At 50.2% G+C, this 16,710-nt stretch overlaps 1 protein-coding gene across 1 annotated transcript; it reads left to right on the top strand.

Annotated features, from left to right (window-relative positions):
- The first annotated feature begins 8,824 nt into the window (after positions 1-8,824).
- On the top strand, positions 8,825-9,780 carry LOC148218308 (olfactory receptor 14J1-like). The gene has a single exon (XM_088157875.1). It carries the CDS (start codon positions 8,825-8,827, stop codon positions 9,587-9,589), a length of 765 nt encoding a protein of 254 aa, XP_088014001.1. The 3' UTR covers positions 9,590-9,780.
- The last annotated feature ends 6,930 nt before the right edge of the window (positions 9,781-16,710 follow it).

The following is a 16,710-nucleotide window of genomic DNA, read 5'->3' on the forward strand; positions in this document are numbered from 1 at the left end:
GACCAACGACCCTGGGCTCAGGGTCCTTTAGCTCAGCCTCAAGCAGTGACCCTGAGGGGTGTCTTCACTCCTCTGAAAAGGGAAATGTCAGGAGATGCTGCCACTAAAATTTGGGATGGGGCTTTTCTAGTCTGAAGTGCTGCCCTGTCAGTCAGATGTGCCCAGGCTGTGCCAGCTCAGCAGCTCTGCACAAGTTCTCAGTGGTGTCACTTGGTTGTTCCTTTCTCTGGGGATTTTACCAGCTCTGCCACAGCTCCAGCTCCCTCTCAGGATGTTGAACTTTGGGATGGAGGAGTCAGGCTGGTTTCAGCATTATTCACCCCAAAAGCAGCGCGAACCCCCCTCTTTCATTTCCCCCTGGGGCTTTGCAAACAGGGCATTGCTGGAGTTGTTTGAGCCCATTCCAGGCAGAGCCTCCTGCTCCAGCAGGAATTGCCTTTCCTGTGCCATGGCCAGCCCAGGTCCTGCTGCAGGAAAAGCCCCAGCACAGGGAAGGGCTCGGGCACAAGAGCAGAGAGCCGTGGTGGGACCTGTGCCAGGGAGAGCCTGAGGCACCAAAGGCACCTTGGCAGCAGCAGCAGCTCCCTGCAGGCCATGGCCAGAAGCCTCCCTGGGCAAGCCGGCCTGGTGGCCACCACTGCAGAGCTGCTGGCTCAGGGGGGATTTCTGGCTGGGCTCTGCCCCAGCCCACAGAGTGTGACCTCAGCCCTGCCTCTGGCACAGCCCTTGTGCCTGGGCCCTGCAAAGCCCAAAGGTCACCTGTGCCACCCTGGTGCCCATCCCTGCCTCTGGCACTGTCAGTTCTGTACTCGGTGCTGCCTCCAGCCCTGCACCCCTCATCTACCGCCTGAGGGACCAGGAGCTTGAGGATGCCATGAGGAATATGACCACTCTGTGCTTTTCAGAAACAATAAAGTACCTGTTTGTTCTGCATAGCATTCAGAATGGAACTCATTACAGACTGCCCAGACTGCTTTGGGCCATGTGTCTTATTTGTTATTCTATTTGGTGTATTCTATTTTTCCACTTGTTTTTCTTTTTTTTTAACTTCTGATTATATTTTCCACCAAGGGATGTCATTAGTCACCGTATTGCTCCATTAGTATCTGCGGTGCTTGTGTTCAGCAAAGACAGTGAGGAGCCTGGGGCAGAGGGGCAGTGTGCAGGAGGCACACAGCAGTGTCCTGGCACAGCCAGAGCTCCTGGGATGGACCTGAGGAGCAGCAGGGCAGGGCCTGGGCTGTGTCTTTGTTCTGGGCACAGCCTGGGAAGGTGCCCCAGGGCAATTGTCCCACACCAGCCCCTGCAATCACCACACCCAGCACTGGCCTCTCCCCCAGCTGCAGGAGGTTGTTTGTCCCTGCATGGAGGGACACCAAGTGACCAGGCCAGCAGGCCATGTTTGGTGTGTACTGAGAAGATTTCAGCAGTGTATTGTGTGTGTGTGTGGGGAGATGAACCCGAGTGAGCACAAACACCATCACCAGCACTCGGGGGGGGCACAGTTCTGGTGGCACAAACAGTGCCTTGAGGCCACTACACTCTCGGAAACACCTGAATTCATTACTGGGCTGTGGTTAGGATTGCATAGAGAGAAACATTCTGGCAGGGAGTTTCCAGGAAAAAATGCTCAGGACAGCCATGGACTGCACAGAGAGACCATTGGAGTTCCTTGGTCTGTGGGGAGAAATCAGAGCTGTCTCCCTTCTGAACCATCCCAAGGACCTGGACAGGGCTGTGATATGTTCTGGGCACTGAACTGGAACTGAGGGATGTAGAAAAGGCCTTTGGAGTCAGGGATGTTGAGAAGGCTGGGAAGTGTCATTGTGGGACCTCTCTCAAACCCCTTCTAAAGGGCAGAGCCATCCCAGAGGGTCCTGGGCACTTGGGAAGGGCAGACATGGAACCAGTCTGCAAGCAGGGCAGGGAGGGGCACTGGGACAGTCACAGACTGGTCAGGCTCAGCAGGGAAGGGCATGTGGAAAATCCTCCTGCAGCCATTCCAGGCACTGGCAGCACGAGGCAGGGATTGCAGAACCCCCGTGGGAAGGAAAAGAAGGGGATGTTGTGTGCCCAGACTTTAGCCAGGCCTGGGACATGGTCTGCTGTGCTCCCCTCAGAGCCAGATTGGAGAGAGCTGGGCTGCAGGAGAGGAACATGGGGTGGGTGGGAATTTGGCTGAACAATCAGGGTCAAATGTCATCCATGGCACAGAGTCCTCTTGGCAGCCACTCCCTGGTGACAACCCTGAGTGACCAGTCCTTGACCACCAGAGTGGAACATTTCTATTATCTCTACAATGGCATGAAATGCACTTTCAATTCCTTTGTGGATGCTTCCAAATTGCAGGAAGTCTGTGACCAAACTCATCTAGTTAATGGTGACTGCAAAATGTAATTGGGCAAAATGACTGAGTTGGGTAAATTTGTCTTGCCATCAGGGGCCAATCAAGCAACAAGAAAAGGTAAAACTTATGTCTCAGTTAAAAGGTAGTTCCATATTGAGAAATCAAACCCAACCAAAAAAAAGAAACAAAGCAAGACCCAGCCACAACAACAAAAAATCCCATGAACCAAGCAACCACAAAAAGCAAAGGCCATACACAGAAGCAAAGCACATCCACAGGAAATCTCCAAGCAGCAGAAAATATTTAACCATACTGTGGCAGGAGTGGATTCTGTATGTGCAGCTGCTCTTTTGAATAAAAGTCTTAAAAAATGCATCACTTCCCTATGCCCCTTGCCCCCCACTTCTCTCAGTTTATTGCTGATCATGGTGTGACTTGGAATGAAACATCCCTTGGGTCAGTCCAGCCCAGCTGTCCCATCCCTGTTCCCTCAGGAACACTTGACCTCCCCAAGCCCATGGGTTGGAGGGGGTTGCAGACTCGCCTCATGTGGGGCGAGCACTGTGACAAGGACAGGAGAACAGAACAACATTTACTCTTGTCAAGGACAGTAGAACAGAACAGAACAGCCTTGGAGAAATGGATAAAGGATATAGCTGAAGCAAACAGAAGTCACACAAAATGCAAGGAGGATGCCAGCTCAGCTCTGCAAGGCTGACAAAACAGAAGTTATACAAAACAAGAATCTTGCCCTTACTCAAAAGTGGGGATAAAGGAACAGCCACCTAAAAAGGACACTGAAGGATATTGAAGACAGACCCCAAAGAACAATATAAAGACTTTCAATAAGGGGTGCAACTATGTCAAATAAAGTCCAAGGAAGTGGGATAGCTAATAAATCACATAATCAATGTGTCTGATAAAAACTCAGTTCATTCAATGTTCATTTGATGCTCTGTGCACTAAGATGGAGCAAGGATTGCCCAAGTGACCACTATGCTGTAATAAAGAATACCTGTTTTCAAATAGTCAAAATTGTGTTCAAAAGTTTCTATCCTGTGGATTTCAACATCAGTGCCGTCCTTGACTCCATTATGGTTCTTGCACAGTTTCACAATGGCCCCTTGGTTCCATGAGGCCCTGCTATATAACAGTGGACCTTTGGTTCCATTAGGGTCTGTGCTGTCAAAATGGCCTCCTTGGTTCTGCACTGCCACAATGCTCTCCGTGGTTCCACAAGGCCTTGGTGTGTCACAACAGCCCCTTGGTTCCATGAACTGCCATAGTGTCACCCCGGTCTCTTGGATCTGCAGTATCACAATGGACAATTGGTTAAAGCAGCCCTGCAGTGTCACTATGAATATTTGGTTCCATGGGTCCCCACAGTGTCACCACGGCCCCTTGGTTCCACGAGGTCTCACTGTATAACAATGGCCCCTCAGTTCCATGAGGTTTTGTACTGTCAACAGTGCTCTCCTTGGTTCTGTCATGTGAAAATTGCTGCTTGGTTCCAGAAGGTTCCTCAGTGTCACAGTGGTCTTCTTGGTTCCATGAGGCTGTGCAGTGTCACAGTGTCCCATAATTTCCATGAGCTTCTGTCCCATCAACCATGTCCTTTGCTCCAATGAGGGCCCGCAGTGTCACACTGGTCCCTTGGTTCCATGAGGTTCTGTGGTATCACCATGGTCTCCCTGGATCTGCAGTATCACTATGGACCATTGGTTCCATGGGGCCCTGCTGTGTCACTGTGGCTCCTTGGTTCCATGAAGTGTCACTGTATAACAATGGAATCTTGGTCCCATGAGGTTCTGTAGTGTCACAATGGTCTCCTTGGTTCTGGACTCTAACAATGGACCCTTGGTTCCACGAGGTTCTGTACTGTCACAATGGTCTCCTTGGTTCCACGAGGCCTTGCTGTGTCACAATGGATCCTTGGTTCCATGAGCTTCCATGGTGTCACCATGGTCTCCTGGCATCTGCATTGTCACAATGGACAATTGATTCCATAGGACCCTGCTGTGTCACAATAAACCCTCAGTGCCATGAGGTTCTGGAGTGTCACAATGGTCTCCCAGGTTCAACAAGGTCCTGGACTGTCATAATGGCTGCTTGGTTCCATGAGCTTCCATAGTACCAACAATGATTTCCTTGTTTCTGCAGTGTCATGGTGGACCCTTGGTTCCAGAAGGTTCCTAAATGTCACTGGTCTCTAATGCAGGCCAGGAGTTTTACACATAGAAGCACAAACGGGATGGGACTGCTGTGGAATGTGTCTCGAGCTGCTTTACTATTATTTTTTCCTCCCAAGCATCAGTCTCATTACAATGTTGGGACAGCAGGAAGATTCCAGCAGCTCAGGTACTCAGCAACAGCCAGAGAACGTGATGTTACAACGCAGTTTGAAAGTTTTTTTGACCAATCACAAAAGCAAAAACATATTGACAGTAGTTCTATCTAACCACTATAAGTACACATATACCTTTGGTTAAAACAATGCTTGTTTATTTCAAATACAATACCTACTTGTAAGCCTTAAAATACAATGCACAGGGCGCCATTATTAAACTTAGACCTTCCTAATATCTTGCTACATATACTTTTCTGCAGCTTAGGGAGTTATTCTCGCCACGCGTTAATACACAAACCATTGTTCTATTTGTCCTTGCTTTCTATATTTCATATAATTCCTCTGCTGATATGCCTTATGCTTTCCACTTAGCTCTAATTGCAGTTGGCTGTCTCTGAGGCCTGCTTTTTCCAGCTTTCCCAAAACCCTCTGATTTTTAAGGATTCCCACAGTCTCCTTGATTCCTTGTGGCCCTGCTGTGTCACCAGGGCCCCTTGGTTCCATGAGTTCCTGTGCTGTCAACAATGGTTCCTTTGTTCCAATGAGGGGCTGCAATGTCACACTCGACCTTGGGTTCCATGGAGTTCTTCAGTGTCACAGTGGCCCCTTGGATCCATGAGGTCCCACAGTGTCACCATGGTCACCTTGGATCTGCATTGTCACAATGGACCATTGGTTCCATGTGATATTGATGTGTCATCATGGTCTGCTGGGTTCCACGATTCCCCTTAGTGTCACAATGGAGCCTTGTTTCTGTGAGGCTCTGAACTGTCACAATTGTCTCCTTGGTTCCATGAAACCCTGCTGTGTCACAAGGGTCCCCTTGGTTCCATGAGGATACAAAAGCTTTGCATAAACATTGAGCAACATCTGCTTAACACACCTGGGAACATCTGTCTGCATTCAAAGGAGGGGTTAAAGGTGAGGGTGGTACCAGAAGCTTCCATCTTCAACAGAGATCCAGGGAAAGAACAGAGAATTCAGCTGAAATATTCAGAGAATTCTGTTTAAAGAGATCATTTCTGGTCACACTGTCCCTCGTAGGAAGGTGACATCATTCCAGACAGCCTGGACTGAGCATGTGGTTCCTCAGTGGGGTTTCTTGTTCAAGAAATCTGCTCAGGCTTTTCCCTTCTTTCCTCACAAACAGGAAAATTTCTCCTGGGCCTGTGTGCAGGCAGAGCCCTGAGGAGAGCAGGTGGGACATGGTGCAATGGGCTGGGACAGCCAGCTGCAGAGCTCAGGGGACAAGGTTCTGCTGCAGGGCACAGGGATGTCAGTCCCAGGTGAGCTATGTCAGACATGGTGAGGCTGGGGGTGAGGAGCAGGTTGTCCAAACAGGCTCAGCCTGCAAGGGGCTCATTCTTCTGCATGCCCAGACCTCCTAAGGAGACATTCAGCATCAACATCACTTGGGGAATGCTTCCGTCAGCTCTTTTCTGAGCTGAAAAGTAAAAAAATATTCCACTGCTTAAAAACAAAAATCATGATGTGCACTTCGAAATCTTCGTCTTTGAACGTACTCCAAACTGATTCCAATCATCTGCACAAGGCCTGGAGATGTGAAGACAATTGAAGGAAGACAAAGAGCTTTCTGTATTTTAATGAGACCCTCTGTGGATTTGGGGCTGAGTCCAGGAGCCTCAGACACTGAGAGAAGGTTGAAGAAGCTGCTCAAGGAGTCCGAAGCAAAACTCCAAGTCCCTTGGAGCATCAGTGGCCCCACTGAGGGCAGGGAGTGCCAAAGGCTCCCCAGGGACTGGTGAGAGCAGATCCTTGAGGGCAGGATTGCAGGAGCCCGAGGCTGTGAGCAGGGAACTGCAATGCTGAGCAAGGCCTGGGCTGGCTGGAGGAAGCAGAAAGGCCAAGGCCTGAGCCCAGGCCTGGCCCAGCAGGGCCTGTCCCTCATGGGTGGCTCGGGGCTGTTGCTGGGGCAGTGGGATGGCAGGGGCAGCAAGGACAAATGTCATCAAGCTTGATCCAAATCATCCCAATCAGTAGTGCATTTGGTGCTGAGCCCTTGAACCTCAGGGCCTGAGAGGAGATTGCACAAACCTTTCCACGAGTCCAAATCAGAAGAAAAACCCAAAATGTCTCAAAGCATTAATGGGTCTCACTGAGGTCCATCCCCAACACAGGCTCCTCATGGACTCCTTGGAGGAAAGAACTGGATGCCAGGATTGCCCAAAAACCACTCAGTGAGTCAGAGAGGAAAGGAAAATCCAAAGAACCTTTGAAACCATGAGTATCTCAAAATATTAATGAGCCCCACTGAGTGTCAATACAAAGCTCTCAAGGGACTAATTAAAGCAGATAATTGGAGGCCATGATTGCACAAAGCTCTCAGAGACTCCAAGGCAAAAGCAAAACCCAAAGTCCTCTGAAAAACCTGCAGTCCCTGGGAGCACCAAGGAGCCCCCCAGGGCCACTCCTGACCAAGGCTCCCCAGGGACTCGTCCCAGCACATCCCTGAGGCCACTGGGATGTGGGGGGATGCTGAGGGCAGGACAAGGGGTGACAGTGGCCAGCCTTGCTGGGGCTGTGCCAGGAGGCCCCATTGGCTCAGGACAAGGTGTCTCCTCCCAGCCCTTGGTGGCACAGACCCTGCTGTGCCCCAGGACACCAAGACTTGGCTTCTCTTTGTCCCCACCTGTCATCTCTGCCTCCAATTTCCTGCTCTGACTGGAACCTGTTGACACTTTCGCAGTTGTGTCCCTCCATGGGACCCATTAAAACTTTAGGAAACTTTGGAGTTTGATTGTGACTTGGAGTTCTTGAGAGGTTTCTTCAGCTCCCTCTCCGGGACTGATGTTCAGGGCCTCAGCACAAATCCCAAGAGGGTCATTAAAGTGCTTGTGCTGTGTCTGTGCTGATGAGCTGGGCTTGGCTCCTGGCTCAGAAAGCGATCCTGCCAAGCAAGAAGAGCTTCAAAAGCTCTTTCTCTTGATGAGCAGCTCTTCTCCCAGCCCAGCAGGGCTGGGGCACTGCCTGCAGCCACCCCGGGCACAGCACAGAGGCACAGAGAGCTTCAATCAGTCAGGCCTGGGAAGATGCTCAGAAGTGCCTGGGGCAGAATCACTCCCAGCCCTTGACACAGGAAGCCTCTGGCTGCAGGACAATGCAGCTGCAGCTCCTGCAGTGATCTCCTAAAGCTGCAACATCCCAATGCCTGCAGACTGTGTGAGTACATTCTCTGATGATCTCTTGTATAGAGCAGCCAGGGGTGCCCAGTGCTGTGGTGCAGAGCAGGATCCTGCAGCCCAGGGCGCTGTGCTGGGGCAGGGACTCTGCTGCCTGCCAGGGACAGCTCTCAGCCAGCCCTGGGAGCTGCTTCCAGCACTGGGGGACAAGGTCTGGGTGGAAGGAGACACCTGGTAAGGCTTGGAAGTGTTCTCCTTATGTGATGAGGATAGTGCAGGGCTGCTCCCAGCATGACATTTAACTGCAGAACATTTCGAAGAAGATTATACAGGGATCACAGTGAGGCAGGGGCTGCATAAAAGGGAAAGTCCTGCTTTTTTAATCTGCTGCACTGGGTTGCATTGCTGGGAAATTGCACATTGATATTCATCTCTCAGTTTAGGTTGAGAAAAATTTTTAAAAATTCTCTTAGATCTCAGTAAACCAGGGAAAGAAATATCAGTACAGGGTCCCATACAGGAAGCATCAGTGTCACTTTTCCAGCCTCCTCAGGGTTATTGTGATGTTGCCATCAGAGCCTGCAGAGGCAGAGCTGACCCTGGGCAGTGTCTGTGCTGGGAGGGGTGCGCAGGGCAGAGCTGAGCCCCCAGCCCTGGGCACAAGGAAGCAGCTGCTGGCAGGGACAGCTCCAGGCAGCAGAGCCCTAGGCAGGCAGTGGGGGGAAAGTGCCACCAAGCTGGGCTGGGAGATTTAAAATCCTCTCCAAACTGATCTATTCCATGATTACTTTTCTTACAGATCCTCATGCCAAGACACAGCAAATGTCCAACAGCAGCTCCATCAGCCACTTCCTCCTGCTGCCATTGGCAGACACGCGGCAGCTGCAGCTCCTGCACTTCTGCCTCTTCCTGGCCATCTCCCTGGCTGCCCTCCTGGCCAACGGCCTCATCATCAGCGCCGTAGCCTGCGGCCACCACCTGCACACCCCCATGTTCTTCTTCCTGCTCAACCTGGCCCTCAGTGACCTGGGCTGCATCTGCACCACTGTCCCCAAAGCCATGTACAATTCCCTCTGGAACACCAGGAACATCTCCTATGCAGGATGTGCTGCTCAGCTCTTTTTCTTTCTGTTCTTCATCTCAGCAGAGTTTTCCCTCCTGACCATCATGTGCTATGACCGCTACGTGTCCATCTGCAAACCCCTGCACTACGGGACCCTCCTGGGCAGCAGAGCTTGTGCCCACATGGCAGCAGCTGCCTGGGCCAGTGGCTTTCTCAATGCTCTCATGCACACAGCCAATACACTTTCCCTGCCCCTGTGCCATGGCAATGCCCTGGGCCAGTTCTTCTGTGAAATCCCACCCATCCTCAAGATTTCCTGTTCCAAATCCTATCTCAGGGAACTTGGGCTTCTTGCAGTTAGTGTCTGTATAGTACTCGGGTGTTTTGTGTTCACTGTTTTCTCCTATGTGCAGATCTTCAGGGCTGTGCTGAGGATCCCCTCTGAGCAGGGAAGGCACAAAGCCTTTTCCACCTGCCTCCCTCACCTGGCTGTGGTCTCTCTGTTTATCAGCACTGCAGTGTTTGCCTACCTGAAGCCCCCCTCCATCTCCTCCCCATCTCTCGATCTGGCTCTGTCTGTTCTGTATTCGGTGATGCCTCCAACCCTGAACCCTCTCATCTACAGCCTGAGGAACCAGGAGCTCAAGGCTGCAGTGTGGAGACTGAACACTAGATGGTTTCAGAAGCATTAAACTGCTGGCCAATTTCTGAAAATCATTTGTAATAAAAGTCTCCTTTGATTCTTCTTGTTGGTTTGCTTGTAGATTTGTTCTTTCCATTCCTTTGTTTTAGCTTTTCAATATTGTCCACAAAGAAATGTCATTATTTGTTCTATGTTTCCTTTTGATTTTATCCATCTTTGCTGTGACCCAGAGACTGTGTCAATGAGGGGCTGCGCTCTTGGTAACTTTAAATAAAATAAAATAAAGATTCTCCCAGCAAAGATTTCTCCAGAAATGCCCCTTTTGTTCCCTTCTCTGAATCTGCAGCAGCAATGTCTGTGTGCAGAGCTGGGGGCAGATCAGTGCTGGCACAGCAGCAGCAGCAGCACTTGGTGTTGCCAGTGCTGCTCCCGTGCCACTGCCCCGCTGCCCTCCTGGCCCTCGTGTTGCTGCAGGGCCTGAGTGCTCTCGGGGCTGGGCACAGCCTGGGGGTGGCAGTGCTGGGGCTGCAGCAGGGACAGGCCATGGGCACTGCTGGGGCAGCGCTGACACCTCAGGGCAGGGCCTGGGGGCTCCGGGCTCCTTGGCCACGCTCTCTCCACAGCACTTGGCCAGCCCAATGCTGAGCACAGAAAAGCCCCGGGAGCAGCCCCAGGCTGGCCGTGGGCAGGCTGGGGGCAAACAGCATGGCTGGTGCTCTGCAGGCTCCCTGCAAGGGGGACACCCTGGCAAGGAGCAGCAGAGCAGGGGCTGATCCATCCCCACTGCACTGGACACCCCAGGGCAGCGTCCCAGAGCGTCCTCATGCACCTGCCAACAACATCCCCCCTCTGCAGCCCTGGCCTCTCCCCCAGCTCACACAGGAGCCCCATCCTTGCAGGCACACACACGGCAGCACTGGCTCAGGAGCCCCTGTTTGCATTGCACACAGCAGGGTCAGCACCCCCATGGTGCTGCTGTGGGGACATGGAGCTGAGGGAGCACAAATGCCATCAGCCCCCGGGGACAGCAAGGGCTGGGGGATGGCAGGGAAACCACTCAGGTTTGTCGTGGCCTCTGAAGTCAGCCAGAAAGTTTGTTCCCATCAGCTGTGAGATTCCTGTCCCACTGCAGATGTTGTTGCTCAGAGCCAGGGCTGCCTGGCAGCCACCCCCAAACTGCCCTGAGCATTTCCTTTGGTTCACCTTTGCTTTCTTTACACTTTCCTGATCCAAATTTCTTCCTATTGCCCAGCCCTGTCCCTTCTCCTGCAAACAGCCCATCCCTGTTTGCCCCTTCCTTTCTGGCCCCACTCCCCATTTCTGTTCCCTAATTGCAACCATGGGAACATCCTCTGGGGAGAAGGATCATCCTCCAAGTGCTTCAGGAATTGTCTGCAGGGTCCTGCAGTGCCTCGTGCTGTTCCCTTGCCAGAGGCACCACAGACTAGGGGGGCACATCTGGGCTGCTTCTGTCTGGGTGTGGGGCTCCCTGTTGTGGGGAATGAGGAGGGGCTGGAGAGGCTCTTCAGGACTGACAGGATGGGCTTTGGGGCCTGTGTGGAGAAGCTGAGGGACCTGTGCTGCTGGACCTTGTGAAGAGGAGGCCCAGGGCTCATCCTGGAACAGCTCCAGGGGTAGTTTCAGAGAATCACAGAATCAGAAAAGCTGGAAAAGTCCTTGGAGATCATCATGTCACACCTGTGCCCTGACACTACCACGACTCCCTGAGCCTCCTCTACTCCAGGATCAACAACCTCAACTCCCTCAGCCACTCCTCAGAAAACTTGTGATCCAGACCTCTCACCAGCCTTGTTGCCCTTCTCTGGACACGCTCCAGACCCTCCATGTCCTTCCTAAATTGGGGACCCAGAACTGGACACAGCACTCAAGGTGCTGCCCAAGCAGTGCTGAGCACAGGGGAAGAATCACTGCCCTGCTCCTGCTGGCCACACCATTCCTGATCCAGGCCAGGAGCCATTGGCCTTCTTGGCCACCTGGACACACTGCTGGCTCATGTCCAGCCTGCTGTCCATCAGTGGCCCCAGGTCTCCTTCTGCCTGGCTGCTGTCCAGCCACTCTGTCCCCAGCCTGGAGCACTGCAGGGGTTGTTGTGGTCAAAGTGCAGAAACCGGCTCTTGGACTGGTTAAACTCAACCTAATTGAATTTGGGCCCTGGATCCAGCCTGTCTAAGTCTGTGTACAGAGCCCTCCTACCTTCCAGCAGATCCACACTCACACCCACCTTAATGTCAACACGGTTCTATAAGGCCCTAGAATGTCACAATTTCATGAGGCCTCCCAGTGTCACAATTTTCTTTTGGTTCCATGGAGCCCCTGGGTGTCACAAAGTCTCTTAGATCCTTGTGCCCCACAGTGTCACAATGGCACCTTGGCCACCCCAAGGCCTTGCAGTGTCACAATGGCCTCTTGGTTATATGAGGTCCAGCAGTGTCACAGTGTTTCCATGTTTTCCTTGTTTTCATGAGGTCTCAGTGCAGCAATGCTCTCCTTGGTTCCACAGTGTCACAATGGCCTCTTGGTCCCATGGGGCACCATGGTGCCAAAATTGTTTCCTTCAGTCCATGAGTCCCTCTAGTGTCACAATGGCCTCTTGGTTATATGAGGTCCAGTAGTGTCACAGTGGTCTCCTTTTTTCCAAAAGGACAAAAATTGTCACAAGTGTCTTCTTGATTTCATGAGGCCCCATGGAGTCACAGGGGCCCCCGAATTCCATAAAGCTCCACAGTGCCAAAATGGACTCTTTGTTTGCATGGTGTCAAAATGGACCCCTGGTGACACAAGATCCTGCAGTGTCACAATGGATTCTTGGTGCCATGACATCCTGCAGTGTCAGTGTCACATTGGTGTCTGAGTCCCTCTGCAGAGCCCTCCTATCCTCCAGCACATCCACACTCACACGCAGCTTGGTGCCATCTGCACATTTGCTGATGCTGCACTCAGTGCCCTCATCCAGATCATCAGTACAGATACTGAAATCCACGCTGGCTGGCTCTGATCCCTCAGCCATCCTGTAGGTGCCCTGTGATGGCACTCAAGGTGGAACAACAACAAGCAAGGAGGAAGCCCTTTCTAGGTGGCTCCAGATTGAGCCCCCGGATTTCTTGAGGGATCAAGGGAAACTTGTATGGTTGGTACAGGAGGACGGGGGAATAGAGCAGGAGGAATATTCTCAGATTCCATGGATAGTTGTCTGTGTTTTGATTGGGAGCAACCTCTAATCAAAAGGGAACCTAGAAGGGTTAGACCAATTCCTTGCTTTGCGTGTGGACCAGCAATTTGGACACCAAGGTGACATCCAGCCTGGGACCTCCTACAGTGACATTGGTGCAAAAGGAAGTGGCACTGCAGATCTAGGAGGTGGACGCCTACATGCCCCGGGTGTACCCCAGACCCATGGCATCATATTCAGGAATTAATACAGGTTGAGTGTGAGATTGTGAATTTGATCTGTGCAAAGAGTCTTTCAGTTCCCAAGGACTGGCACGTTTTCGATGACCACTGGGAGGAAGTGAAAGAATATTGCCAGCAGAGGTTTGGGAGAGGAGATAAGAGAAATAAGGAGAGAAATCATGGGGACCCAGCAAAATAAAGAGGTGCCCAGGAGGAGCCCTTTAGGATGTATACTAACCCACTGGAAGGAAGTTGTGGGGACAAGAGGAACCGAGAGCAAAAGGGTTTTCATCAAATACTCAAATCAATGGTGGCTTCTCTATAAACCAGAAGATGGGGCAAAGTGGCCATTAAATGGAACATGGGACTGTAACACCATGTGGAAGTTAATGTTGTTTTTAAGGTGGGAAGGAAAATGGGATGAGACACCATATGCAGATATTTTTCACCTTACAGAACCACCCAGAATGGCAAAGGGATTGTGGTATTAACCCTCCACAACACCCACTGATCCTAGCAATGGAAAGAGAAAACAGAAGGGTCTCACCTATATTAAAATGGTGCTGCTCAGCCTGTAGTCTTGGTCAGAAGTGCACTAAAAATGATAAGGTATATAAGGAAGAAGACTCTGATCTGGATGATCTCCCCTCCTCCATCACGAGAGTTGGGTGGGAGCCCAGGAAGGGCACCAGATCAAACTCCAACACCCCTGGGAAGTCCAGCATCCTCCCATACAAGGCAAAGCTAGGGAACAACCAGCATCTTTGCAGGCACCTCTTAGAGAAGAAGTGGGACCAGATGGAACAATGATGCTACTAAAGGTTCCCTTCAATACCAATGATTTGGAAATTTGGAAAAGGAATGTAAAGGATTACAGAAAGGACCCTCTAAGTATAGCTGAACACTTTTGGTTAATAGTGAAATCACATAACCTGGATTGGAATGCTATACAGTTACTGTTCCATGCAATGACAGAACCAGAGAAACAGCTGATCCCAAAGGTACCCTGGGATTTGGCCCAGGAGCACTGTAAGACATGGGGGAGGATGTAAAGGAATTCTTTTCCCCCCAGGACTCAAAGTGGGATGTGAATAGAATGGCAGGAAGACAGAAGGTACAAGAATATCAGGAGTGGATTGCAAAGGGAATAGAGAAAGCCATCCCCAAATCTATGAACTGCTCAGCTTTATATGCTATTAAACAAGGTCCCTTTGAGTCACCACCTGAGTTCTCAGACAGGCTGAGACACAATGCGTCGTAGCACACCTTTGGACCCAGATCAGATATCGGGATACAGCAGTTTGTGTCATTATTTTTAGGTCAATCCACCGGTGATAGAAGATGTAAACTTCAGAAATTCAGACCCTCTGAAGGAAGAAACTTAGAAATATTATTGGATGAAGCCTGGAGGGTGTTTAGCAATCAAGAAGAAGGGAATAAGGGGAAACAAGGAATGGTGATGGCAGTAGTTAAAAAGGAAGATGAAAATTTTAAATAGGGGCTTCCCCCTCCGCGCTTAGGAAGAAAAGAATGTGCTCTATGTGAGCAATTAGGCCACTGAAAAAATGAATGCCCAGAACCCTGAGAAAAGAGAAACAAAGGGGCACGGGTAGTGGCAGATGTAAATGAAGACTGACAGGAACCAGGGGGATCTTCCCTAGCTGATCCTTTGGTTATAATGAAGCCAGGGGAAGGAAAAGATGAAAAGCAAATAAAATTTTTAATTGATACAGGGGCAATGTGTTCGATTTTAAACACAGTTTTAACTCAGGTGGAAGAAGATTATATTATGGTTAAGGGAGCCACTGGCCAAGATGAAAAGGCTTATTTTTGTGGACCACTAAAATATAAATTGGGAAAACTAGTAGGCTTGCATACGTTCTTATACATGCCTAATTCACCACATGCACTCCTGGGAAGAGATTTGCTTGAACAATTGAACGCAACAATCAGATTTGAAAAAGGGGAGGTTACTCTGGAGGTGGATACTCAAGAATATATTCAAATAAGGAGGTTCCCATAGAAGGAAAAATCAGTGAAGATATCATCAACCAGGTGTACCCTGGTGTGTGGGCCACTGAGAAGCCAGGAAGAGCTAAGAATGCATCACCAGTAGAGGCAAAGCTTAAAGAGGGACAATGACCAGTAAGGATAAAACAATATCCCTTAAAAAGAGAGGGTAGGGAAGGAATCCAGCTAGTAATATAAAAATTCTTGCACTGGGGTCTGTTAAGGGAATGTGAATCTGATTTGAACACTCCCTTATTACCAGTTCACAAACCTGATGGAACGTACAGAGTAGTCCAGGATTTAAGAGCAGTCAATAGAATAGCAGAGGATTTATGTCCTGTAGTAGCAAACCCAAACACTTTGTTAATAGTATTGACACCTTAACTAACCTGGTTTACTGGTTTAGATTTGAAAGATGCTTTCTTTTGCCTCCCTCTCTATGAAGCCAGCCAAAAGATATTTGCCTTGGAATGGAAAAGTGGACAAAGGACCCAGCTCACTTGGACTGTACTGCCTCAAGGATTCAAGAATTTCCCCACCATATTTGGCAACCAACTCGCCAAGGATCTCGAGTCTTGGGAAACCCCACCCGGGAAGGGGAGACTGCTACAATACAGAGATGACATCCTGATCACCACTGAGATAGAAGACACTTGCATGCCTTGGACAGTGAGTCTCTAAAACTCTTTGGGGCTCCAAGGGCACCGAGTGTCTAAGAAGGAAGCCCAGGTAATGCAGCAGGAAGTCACTTACTTGGGGCATGAAATTAATGTGGGGCAAAGAATTGTGGGGCAAGCCTGAAAAGAGGCTCTATGCCAAATACCAAAACCACAGACTGTGAAAGAATTGAGAACTTTCCTCAGAATGACTGAGTGGTGTCACCTTTGGATCTATAATTACGAGTTGCTTGTTCAACCCCTGTATGCACTGATCAACTCTGAACAGAAGCATCTGCAATGGGACAAACAGGCCACAGGAGCCTTGGAACAATTGAAAAAGGTCCTGATGTCAGCTCCAGCTCTGGGACTCCCTGAACTGGGTAAGCGTTTCTTTTTGTTTTCTCATGAGAAAAAAGGAATCGCCCTGGGATTTAGATTTAGATATCACAAAGCAATTGGATGTGACCACAAAAGGATAGCCTGGATGCCTGAATGTGGTAGCAGCAGTAGTGATAAATATCCAGGAAGCCTGAAAATTCACTTTGGGACAAAAAAATGACTGTGTTGGTGTCCCATACAGTGTCTGCAGTATTAGAAATGAAGGGCAGGTAGTGGATTTCTGCACAGAGGTTCCTGAAATACCAATCCATACTGGTAGACCAGGATGATGTGGAGATTGTGATCACTAACATTGTCAATCCAGCTTCTTTCCTCAGTGCAAACACAGGAGAACCAGTACACCATGACTGCTTGGAAACCATTGAAGCAACATCCTCAAGCTGCCTGGATTTGAAGGATGTTCCTGTGGAAGATGCAGAGGACTGGTTCATGGACAAAAGCAGCAATGTCCTGAATGGCAAAAGGCATGCAGGATATGGCATCTCCATCAGCCATGAGGTAACAGAGTCTGAACCATTGCCTGTCAATGCCTCTGCAGAAAATGGGAAAATCGCCTTGACCCGAGCCTTGGAATTGACCCAATGTGAGAATGTGAACATAGACATGGATCCAAAGAACACTTTTGGGGCTGTGCATGCTTATGGAGCAATGTGAAAGGAAAGGGGGCTACTGAACTCTCAAAAGAAAAACA

The sequence above is a fragment of the Sturnus vulgaris genome, unplaced genomic scaffold (assembly GCF_052056855.1).
Source record: "Sturnus vulgaris isolate bStuVul1 unplaced genomic scaffold, bStuVul1.hap1 Scaffold_192, whole genome shotgun sequence".
NCBI lineage: Eukaryota > Metazoa > Chordata > Aves > Passeriformes > Sturnidae > Sturnus > Sturnus vulgaris.

Excerpts from the sequence above, each read along its gene's own strand:
- LOC148218308 (XM_088157875.1), top strand. The coding sequence starts at position 8,825 with ATGTTCTTCTTCCTGCTCAACCTGGCCCTCAGTGACCTGGGCTGCATC.